This window comes from Pungitius pungitius, chromosome 16 (assembly GCF_949316345.1).
Source record: "Pungitius pungitius chromosome 16, fPunPun2.1, whole genome shotgun sequence".
Taxonomy (NCBI): Eukaryota; Metazoa; Chordata; class Actinopteri; order Perciformes; family Gasterosteidae; genus Pungitius; species Pungitius pungitius.
Window position 1 is genome coordinate 9,529,253 of NC_084915.1, and position 10,925 is coordinate 9,540,177.

General features: G+C 41.1%; 1 protein-coding gene across 1 annotated transcript; it reads right to left on the minus strand.

Annotated features, from left to right (window-relative positions):
• Positions 1-141: 141 nt before the first annotated feature.
• LOC119215677 (sodium/hydrogen exchanger 6-like) lies at positions 142-10,335 on the minus strand. Its single transcript, XM_037468020.2, has 16 exons — positions 9,948-10,335; positions 8,251-8,450; positions 7,938-8,015; positions 7,645-7,721; positions 7,427-7,539; positions 7,188-7,293; positions 5,566-5,707; positions 5,209-5,314; positions 4,948-5,036; positions 4,495-4,608; positions 4,063-4,174; positions 3,403-3,556; positions 3,257-3,287; positions 3,040-3,128; positions 2,677-2,782; positions 142-2,389 (listed from the first exon to the last, which is right to left on the minus strand). Exons 1-16 carry the CDS (start codon positions 10,222-10,224, stop codon positions 2,081-2,083), a joined length of 2,103 nt encoding a protein of 700 aa, XP_037323917.2. The 5' UTR covers positions 10,225-10,335; the 3' UTR covers positions 142-2,080.
• Between the last annotated feature and the right edge of the window lie 590 nt (positions 10,336-10,925).

Genomic DNA, 10,925 nt, shown 5'->3' on the forward strand with positions numbered 1-10,925 from the left:
ATATAATGCGTAAATTGAGTTAGTCTGAAGCAGAAACACCACGTGAATACTCATCCTTGAAATATAAACGATATTCACTCAATGTCCACTTACTCACTTCATTTTAAACGGACATCGCAGTTGAATATATCAACAAGTAGGTGTGTGAGGTTTCTTTATATTATCTTCAGGTAGTACATTTACAGAATCTTTTAAATCAGAGATCCCCCCTCAAAAGTTCACCTTTTAAAAACATTCACGTATAGACTTGTGCAGGTGTACATTTTACAAATCCAACTTAACCATTTCTACAGACAAACATTTTCAGATTTTTCATTGAATGTTAACAATTTCCCATAGGAACTGTGTTGAAATGATACCTTACTGAAATAACGTAAATAAAAGATGAAAGAATCTCAAACCTGATATTAAGAATAAGATTTTAATTCCACAGAAAAAAAAAACAGTACAAACAAGGGTTAACTTGGGACATGCCTCGGTGCAAGATCTCTCGCTGAAGTGGGAACAGAACAGACGTCTTGGTCGCCAATCAAGGAACAAAAAAGGCTGGGAATGCATTTGGGAAAAGTCTGCGGTGTGTTTCCCTCGCCCTTAGTATATATTTGCATTCAAATACGTCACCCAATAGCTTCATGGTAAAGGGCCACATTTAATTTTTTGATCAATTAAATGTGGCACTTACTAAATATTTTCCACAATTGCTCTATCAAATAAATTAGCGATACGTATTTGCCATTAATAATAGTACAACGTTTCAGGCTTGTGATTTCCACTATACAGGCAGTCACCAAATGGCCTAATTATACCGGGAGCACAATATTTAACATCAGTCAAAGGTTCTTAAAAGATAATCCTACTACACATTAGCAAATCAAAATATATACAAATCTACATTAAGTCATTTCTGAATAGGCACTTTAAGTCAAAACAGTTCCGCCAGCCCTCAGTCATTTTGATGATAAAAAACAGAAGTTACTTTTCTTTTTTTATGTTGAAAGAAAATTAAATCAGATAAAAACAGAAAAACCAGACGTTAGCCCGGATAACCACATTGATAGATTGAACGATTTCATTCTGACATTAGCGACACACCACCTTATAAAATACACACTCAGGAAAGCTCCTAAAAGTAGGATCTGCTACAGAACAGGAAGGAGATATTTTTACATGCACACGCATGTTAGAATAGAACAGAACACGCTTCGGGGATGACTATCCACCTCCCTCTTGACTGCTCTACCAGACCAAGTACCTTCCGTTGGAAGAGTTGTAGTGCTTTGTTAAGAAAAAGATAAAAACAGCCTTTCCCCACCGAGATCATCATTAAAGTACCACAACAATAAATTAATAATAAATAAATAAATCATTTAATGTTACATAAATAAATGAATAAGTGGAAAAGACTGATCCAGAAGAAAAGTGGAAGGCAGCGCTCAAAAATGTAAGTTAGTGGAGACGATTCTATACGGATGCAGCTTGAGCTTTTTGGCCAAATGGCATCTTCTTACAATCTTCAAGCACTTTTGTTTCTTGTCCACATCTAAAATTCCTAACTTCCCACCATGGCTGATCACAATCCCCAGATCCTCCTTTGGAGCCTCCCCCACATATTAACTTTTTGAGGGACGTATCAGCCGGTGGATAGATGCAGAAACATAGTGTAAATATTCTTTGACACCACTGAACGTTAATACGTTGAACAAGTGCAAAGTTAAAAGTACCAGGGAAGTGTGTAAAATGAGAATGTAGGTCATCTTACAAATACTTGTACGCTAGACACCTACAAGGTCCTGTTGTCCGGAGCAACTTCACCCGAAGAAAAGAGGAAAGTGCATTCGTAACATTTAGGGATGATGGGAGAAATGGGAGTTGGGGCTCTAATAGAGGATAGATAAGAACTGGTATTTCACCACAGTAGTACAAACGTAGGAGCAAATACAACAGCCCCATTTTTTTTAAGCTCCTCAAATATGCAACTTTCCAGTAACCTTTAGACTTGAGGTGCACTTCGTTTACAACAAATCCAAACAATGGATGCAAAATCAAACCGAAGCTGCATCCTGATAAGCGTTAAACCTTTTCACGGTCTCTGCCTGCGAGGCTCGGAGCAGGGCGGGGACGGAGGGGGGGGCAAGGTGACAGTGGCCGGGGGCTCCACCGGGTCATCCACGGGCAGGACCAGGCGCGTGCCCCTGATGGCCACCTCGTGTTCCGCCAACGCCAGGTCGTGATCCACACAGTCATCAGACGGGCCCCTTGTGCCGGAGGACGAGCGGTTGACGGTGCGGCCAGACGCGTCGGTGCTGACGGTGACGTCGGCGTACATGGAGCTCACAGTGGCGTCATTCAGGACGAAGTCAGAGTCGTCGTCGAAGAGCCGGCCTTCGTTCTGGAGATTGTATTGGGAAACGATTGTTATATCCATTTAGGGATCTCACCACAATGTTCTTACATATTTGTATTAGGGCTGTCATAATGAATGCGTTAATCCATGCAATTAATGTGGCTAAGATTAATGTGATAAAATATTTAAACGCAGTTAACGCAACTTTGGTTACTTCCGTAATACACACATACACATATTCATACATACAGCTACACAGAAATATGGAATTCACTTTGTGTTTTCTTTACAATTGAAGATAATAATGAATGAAAATGTATTTATGAATTGACCTCATAGGCCTGTGGGCTGGTGAGGCATCGGGCCAGCGGTCCACAACAGGTGGGCATGGTAGAAGTGAGTGGAGGGCCGCTGTGGGTCAAGAGGGGCTTCAGGTAGCTGGAGAACAAACTTTTGTCAAGGATTATTAACAGTTTTTACAACACTTACTTTCAAATAAACAAATGAACTGCTAAACAATTTACCAACATCAGTGCCTCATCTGTGAACCCCCTCTCCAGAAAGATGAAGTTACTGGTATATACTGTAGTTCTTACAGTTTGGAAAGAGCCCCCTCTGGTGTCCAAGGCCGAATAGAGCAACTGCACTTCTGGAGGGAGGACCTTAAATAGGCAATCCATGACTCAAAAGGATACTTGTGGTCAAAGTTATACCAGATCCTGAAGGGCCAGGCGCTCTCATGTTTGGTGTCCCTCCGCTGGGATCCATCCAACACCGCGGCATTCTGTTAAGCAAAATATGCAACTTTTTTTTAAATTACCACTCTATTTCAACTTCTATTTAGGAATGTCAACTTGACAAAGCAACAAAACCTTCAAAAACAAGTGACTTCTTTTCACACTAATTACTCACAGGGTTGTCCTGATCAGAGTCCACACCCACCCTGAAAAAGGAAACACAGCCGCAGTCGACATAAAAAACGTTTAAATGGAGCGTTCGGCAGATGGTGTTGAAGCGCACAGAAGCACAAACGCATGCAGGCAGACGCGCAGCCTTACGGGATGCTCATGAAGGACAGCATCGGCGTGGTGCCTCCTCCACAGATCCAGACAGTGAAGAAGACAATCAGGAGGGTAGTGGAAAACATCATCTGGCGGGCGTAAGTCGCCGTGTCTCTGATTGAAAGGGCAAAGGTCATCGCCCCACGTAGTCCTGGCGGGGACGGGTAACCAAACAGTGAAAGGTGGAGAAACGGTGAGTGTGTTTTGCTGAAAAGGCAGCGTGTCAGAGACGTTGAGTGAGGTTATTTATATTATTCATCGTTGACTGAAGAAAAGTCCCAACATGTATTTGACCTAATGTTCGTATCCTTTGGTAAATATTTCCCTAGAAGAGGTCAGATCAACCCACACAAGTACGTCAGGGCTGATGGTATGAAAACAATTAGGTGCACAAAAAGGTGGGGGTGCTAGTTTCAACTGTAAATATCAGCTGACGCACAGGCAGCTATCTGTAAAAATCTAAGTAGGAGTGTTGAAGAAAACACACAATATCTAGGCTAATTCATATTTTTTAACAACAGGGTTTAATCATCCTTTTACGATTTTTAAATTTAACAGAACATGGTCCCAGCTGTAAAAAAGAATTAATTAATTTTGGTCCAAGAGACTTAAGATTATGCTTTTGGGACATTAGAGACTTTATTTACAGCTCCGTACCTGCAAACATCATGACGTGCTGAAATTTGGATCCAATTTTGTTCTTGCGGCCCAAGTTGAGCAGGAAGGACAAAGGGTAGATGTTTGCAGCCCTGCCCAGAAACACCGCCAGCTGCACGAGGAAGGTCAAGGACGCAACACACTGCAAAGTAACACCGCTGGGATGGAACATAAGCATGGGGAGAAGCTAGTTTCAAAATGTGTCGACTAACAAGTGCTGTTATTCCCGGGCTCTTTCACTCAAACCTTCTTCGAAAAATACATCAACCATAACTGTTATCCATAACTAATGGAGCCAAGTCCAGCTTCTAAAACATTATGAAACAACATTCTGGCACTGATACTGAACATCAAGCATGATGGCTTCATTAGAAACATTTTCTACATTTACGGGATGCAGGAAGCCTTAACACCAATCACAGTAAAGGATACAAAGGCTCCGACGATGAACAATGGGTTGAAGACGTGTGATTGGAAAGAGAAGAGAGTCAGACCCATGTAGGAGAAGATGAAGTTCTCTGCCAAGAAGTTCAAGAGCTCAAACAACTAGTGGGGGGGCAGACAAACAATTATTGCAAACAAACTGCCGGACGACTGAAAGAGAAAAGCTCACATTGCAGTCACGTTACTCTGGAAGTAAGGCGTCATGGGAAAATGTCTTGTAAACTTTACAAGCATTCCTTTTCGTACACTGAGGTTTGGATTAGTGGTAAATGTTACCTGTATTGTCAAATTTACAAAGAAAAATATTTTACACGTCGAGGTAATACTTTGGTATTCAAAAATATTCTTACACCATCACATCCTCCTCAATGAACCGCAAAAATAAAGAAGGAACCATCAGTGAGGTAAACAAAAGAACAAAGATACGTGGTTGTGCATCACCTGTTTAGTTCTGTCCTGAGAGTCAGGGGAGAGATTGTTGAAAGTGTAGTGAGCCTGAGTGATCCCACAGAACAGCACGGCCACCACGCCTGATTGAAAGCAAACATACACAGGCGTCACCTCCGTATCACTCAAAACACACGAACAAGACTTCACCAGAGGGCTTCACAAAGTGGATCGGAGAGCATCAAAGGCTATGGTGAGATGCCCTCACGGGGCCATTTAAGGATATATATACGTTGTGATATGTATAAGTTGTACCTGTGAACCCGCAGGCCTCAGCCAATAGGAAGGTGCTCCAGGACATGAGGAAGAAGAGCGCCGTCTCCAGCAAGGGAAAGTCCCTCAGCTTAGTGAACTTGGTCACGTGATGAAAAGTCAAGGATTTAAACAAGAGGCAGCGCAGACACAGTCGACCCGCAGTGTAGAAATGGAGATTTGTAACAGCTTCACTGGCTCAGACTCAAACATACTCAAACCATATAATGATTAAACAGCAGCAACTTAAATGAGTAAGACAACATCTGATACAAACCCTCTAATGTTATCCTATCTGCCTATGCATACCAATGTGTATAAAAATACATTATGCATTAGCGGGCGAGATTCGCAGGATATGAGAGCCGTCATGAATCCGGTCACCACCCCAAGAGCAAAGGAGCCACTAAAGACGCCAAGGAAGACGCCGAAGGATTTCAACATGGCCATGGCCTCAAAGCTGTGGCTGTTGTCTCCTGCAGGCTGGTAGGCCACGATGGAGCTGAGGGGCAGATAGACAGAGTACAAGCAAATAAAAACATGCACATGGTAAAAAAGGAAATAGGCACTTACTAAGAATCTGGTGACACGTTAATGACATGCTAATAAAGAAACAAAAATGTCAAAGCCAGGCATCAAATAAAAACTGCAGCGACCCAAATCCAATAATGGCTGATATCACCATCTTAATGTGGCAATGATTTTTGTTTACATTTTGGAGATTAGCTGGCTTTCTCCATAAAAAAAGGTAACAACAGACTTTAAAAACATTGACTGGAGTTGGGTTTTACAGTCACAAAAAGGGGGGAAATTAGGATGCTGCATGCTTAATTCCAACTGGATCTTGGATCTTGCATGACCATTCCAATATCCAATAAGAGTTATTGTTGGATATTACATTTTTTTACAATACATTGTCATAATGGATTACAAATTGATTGTAAGTAATTCCAAGTGGTCATTGTTTGTAAAGTGAAAAAAAGAATCAATAAATCTATGAAAGAACAACAGACTTCTACATAACTTCAAGCAAACAATTACCACTTATAATTACATTATAGTGCATTACCAATGCGATTACAATGTATTATGAAAAGATGTGGTAAAACCCTATGATCCTTGATCCCTATGATGAAGTATCATGTTACCTGACCTTTTGTCATTACAAAATGCTCTAAAAATGATTATTTTTACAAGCATTATAAATATGTCTGAGGCTTATAACTATTTATACAGTGCTATAAACAGATTGTATACCAATGTCTCTAATGCATTATAGGCATAGGTGCTACCAAGGAAGAGAGCTGTCCAAATGAAATCAAGACCAACAACATAATAAAATAGCAGTAATATTTCACCAGCATGGTGCCCTCTATAGAACATAGAGGAAAAGTTTAAAATCAGCCAAAGATTGGTTTTGAAAGGGTAACAATGATCCTAACTGTTGGTGGGTCAAATCTACTTTCAAGCTACAAAACGATGCACCGAAGGAACTCGTTCCCGACGATCGGGTTCTAGCTCTGTAACTCTGTAACTCTGCCAGTGCACTCAAACAAAACCACCCACCCACCCACCGGGGAGCGAATGTCTGGTTTACTGCCAGCCATTCCACCTCCCCCTGTGGCCTGACCGGGCCACCGTCCCCTGGGGAGCTCACAGCTCCGGCCCCGCGTCTACCCTGCTTCTCCAAGCGGAGGAGAACGCTGCATACATACGTTCAGGTAGGCGGTGAATGACACGGACAGGTGAAGGAAGGCAAGCAGTGAAATGACAGGGACGGATGTTAGTACGATGAAGTGTCCAGTCATACGCAATGTTAAACACAAAAAGCTGACGCGAATTACACTCAGAACAGTGCAGATACTCTTAAAAAAGATCAAAATATCTTTTAATGTGAAACAACTGATGATTTGATGAAATGAAAGTGTTGTGTGGGCTGTGTGTGTGTGTGTACATGCAGTGTGTAATTAATCATTGCTTACGAAGAGAGTACGATGGCCACAGCATCGTTGAGGACACTCTCGCCAAAGAGTAAAGCATACAGGTCCACATCTACTTTTAGCTCATTGAAGATAGCCAGCACCGTCACTGAGGCACAGAGAAGAAAAATGACCTCAAGAGAATAAGACACACAATAACTGTACAGCAGGACAGGAGCGCGAGAAAGGCCTCAGGGCAGAAAGGCTATCCATCAGCCAGAAGCTAATACGGCACGACCTACCTGGGTCTGTTGCTGAGACGATGGCTCCGAAGAAGAGGCAGTCGGTAAAGAAGAAATCGCCCCGGAGCTGGCCCACAGCTTTCATGAAGGACACAAAGCCATACATGATCAGCCTAGGAGCAAAGAAGAATGTGTACAGGTCAAAGCACTGGTTCCTCTGGCTTGCTCGATCTGTTCCTCCATTTCAGTCTGTGTTCAGAGGTGAATAAATGACTTACCCAATCACAAAGCAGGAGATAACTGTGCCCACAAAAGCATAAGCCAAGATGGAGCCGATGTTTCTAAAGAAATGTCTCTGTGACAAAGAGGATCACAGATTAATCAAAACAGAGGGTGTCCATTACCAATGGTTAAGCTCGGGTTATATAAATAATAAGAGAAAAAGTATCTCAATATGTTTGCAAGCATGTGTATGAAAAAATTAAAATACAATCTAATAATGAAAAAATAACTTCAAAATTAGAACTCTTAATTGACATTATGAGGGTGTCATAAATCAAAGCTCTCTTACCCTTTTCAGACTGTAACCGGCGTGGAAGATGATGGGAGGCAGCAAAATGTTGAAAAACACTTCAGGGTCAAAAGTCACCTGAAGACATTAGGCGGTTATCAATCAATTGCGTCCTTTTGGGTATAAAACTAGTAACTAAAAAAAAGCAGATTTCTATAGACAAAGATGATTTTTAGATATATGTCAAAGTCTAAATTCAGCGCAATAAAATACATAATTTTTCTCCTATTTGGCTGGTGCCCCTTTCATACTAGAGGGGCAAAAGATACCACTTGCACCCTCCATCACGTCAAACATGTGTTCATCCCCTTGCCTTTCTCAGCATCTCATCGTCCTGCACTTGGTGACCTTTGCCGCGGCTGACTTCGCCCTTCAGAGTGTACTCGTAAAAGCGCCCACTGACGTTGACCAGCAGAGTAGCTGGACTGGCGTTGACCGCACAGCCAAGGATCACGTCACTCATGTTCTGGGGCACATGGACGCCAAAACGCAGGATCACACCCACCAACACGCCTTTGGGGAAGAAGAAGTGGGGAAAGCATACAATGTTTATATATATGAGATGAAAAAGTCCTTGCAGAAGTTTGCAAGAGAACCCCGGGGATGCTTGTGTAATTCCTTCTTCCACTTAGGAAAGCTGTTAATTATTTATTTATTTGTGCCAAAGACTTTAATTAGAATTGGGCCTTAGAATAAAAGGATAACCAGGACAAATTCATTATTGGTCTTAATTACGGAAAGAAGAAAGTATCTATTCAGTGACAGTTCTGTGGCAGAGCAAAGTATTTTATCGAGCTATTTCGTCTTGTATTTTCCAACAATTTAAGTTTTTACCAATTCGTTACACAAATATGGAGGACTAAAAGTGCCACACTTAAATAAATAAACACATCATTAAATAATTACTTAAATGTGTCATTAATTAATTAAAAATAGAATTAAATACATAAATGTGTTAATAAATGTGTCATTAATTAATTCAAATACAGATTCATGTTATGTAAAATACATATATACTTATTTCACTATTTACATTTACATTTCATGATCCTGCGTTGCAGTGCTTCATGAATTACTTAAAACTGTCAAACTGACCCATCAAAAGTTGGTAGGCGGAACCTAACGCCTGATTGGTTACCCTGTGTATCAAGTCAAGACAAATCAATTCCGGATACTGGATTGATGCAGAGCTACTAAACGACTGAATCCATCCACCCCAACGTGGACAACAAATCTCCACCTGTTGCAAACACATGAATTGTAATGAAACATCTAGAAAGATGCATTGTTTATCTGCTAATATCACTGACCTAATGAGCTTATGGTGGCCATCTATATGCCACAAAGAGTTTGGACCAGGAACAAAATACTGCCGTGGCCAGGTACTCTACCAAAGCAATGGATCAGACTGGATTCGCGTTAGCCCCGCCCACTGACTTTGATGGGTCAGTTTGACAGTTTTAAGTAATTCATGAAGCACTGCAACGCAGGATCATGAAATGTAAATGTAAATAGTGAAATAAGTATATATGTATTTTACATAACATGAATCTGTATTTGAATTAATTAATGACACATTTATTAACACATTTATGTATTTAATTCTATTTTTAATTAATTAATGACACATTTAAGTAATTATTTAATTGTGTATTTATTTACTTAATTGTGGCACTTTTAGTCCTCCATACACAAAGCGGTGGCAGAACACAAAAAGAAAAGAAAATCCACAATCCTAATACCGTTCAACTCTAAATGACGTGACTATTGTTGACAGTTCATATTGGACAAATAACAATCCTCTTAAATGCGTACACCGAGCGACACGAACAGATTGTTTACAACGTTACATGACATTCCTCGGGTGTCTCCACCCACGTGTTTGTCAAATTATCTTCCCGGTATAGTTTGAGGAGCGGAACGGCAACAACGCCAGTTAGCATGACGCTAACCTGACTTAGCTAACCCAACCTTCCGGTTCCTTGAGGAGATTGTAAACGGGGGTCTCACCGTAGATCATGGCGAGTCCCGTTTCGTGCAGGAACCTGAATCGCCGGTGTTTGAACAACCATATGGTCAAGATGGTGAGCGTTAGGAGCATGATGAAGATGAGTAGATTGGCACTGTCCTGTCGGTGGCTCTCCTCGGCCAGCCTCTCAGTCGAGACGTTGTCCATCGCGTTGCTGTCGCCTCGGCTCCCGACGAGCAGGAACGTCAACAGAAAAGGAAACAACGGAGGCACCTTCGACGGTGTGTCACCAAGAAAGCCTCCCGGTGTGAACCCCATTGTGGCTTTCCGTTGAAACGGTTACATTTGCCGTGGAGTCGGTCTCTGTTTTGATGGTGAAATACTGCTCAAAGAGAAACGGCTGAATAACGGTTTCTTCCGGGGCAGTAATCAAAACATTGTAACGTCCGGTTCTTCAAAATAAAAGTCTTGTCGTCATGACACAAAACAGCGACCCCTCTCATTACATTACACTACATTACATTACATTACATTACATGTCATTTAGCTGACGCTTTTATCCAAAGCGACTTACAATAAGTGCATTTCCACATAGAGATACAAACTCAGAAGAACAAGTAACATATTTCTTGCAACATCACAATTTTAAATAAAACATTTTTATTCACACTTTTGTCGAAGATGAAATACCTTTTTTAAAGGTATTTCATCTGTTTCATGTGTTTATATTATTTTTTCAAAAGAAGCTTCCACAGTTTATCATTCAAGCATCTATGCACCTCACATTTGCAGGAAAAAGTAGTGAAATTAAATAACGGAAGGAAGCTCGCTTATCGGTCTAATCATCGCACAGAATCACATTCTCAGTAAAGTGCAACAAGGGTTGCAAAGTTGCTCAATATCAGTATGCAATTTTGAGTTTTGTTTTGAATGTCCTTCTTGGAGAGTTGATGCTTTTACTAAATAAAGCAAAGTAACATTAAATCTTTGCAGTTACAATTACAACTGGCCAGCAAGTA

Coding starts and splice junctions, on each gene's coding strand:
- LOC119215677 (XM_037468020.2), bottom strand. CDS start 10,224: ATGGGGTTCACACCGGGAGGCTTTCTTGGTGACACACCGTCGAAGGTG. Junction 5,037..5,208: donor TGAGGCCTGCGGGTTCACAG/GTACAACTTATA, acceptor GCTTTCAATCAG/GCGTGGTGGCCGTGCTGTTC. Junction 3,288..3,402: donor CTGTCCTTCATGAGCATCCC/GTAAGGCTGCGC, acceptor TTCCTTTTTCAG/GGTGGGTGTGGACTCTGATC.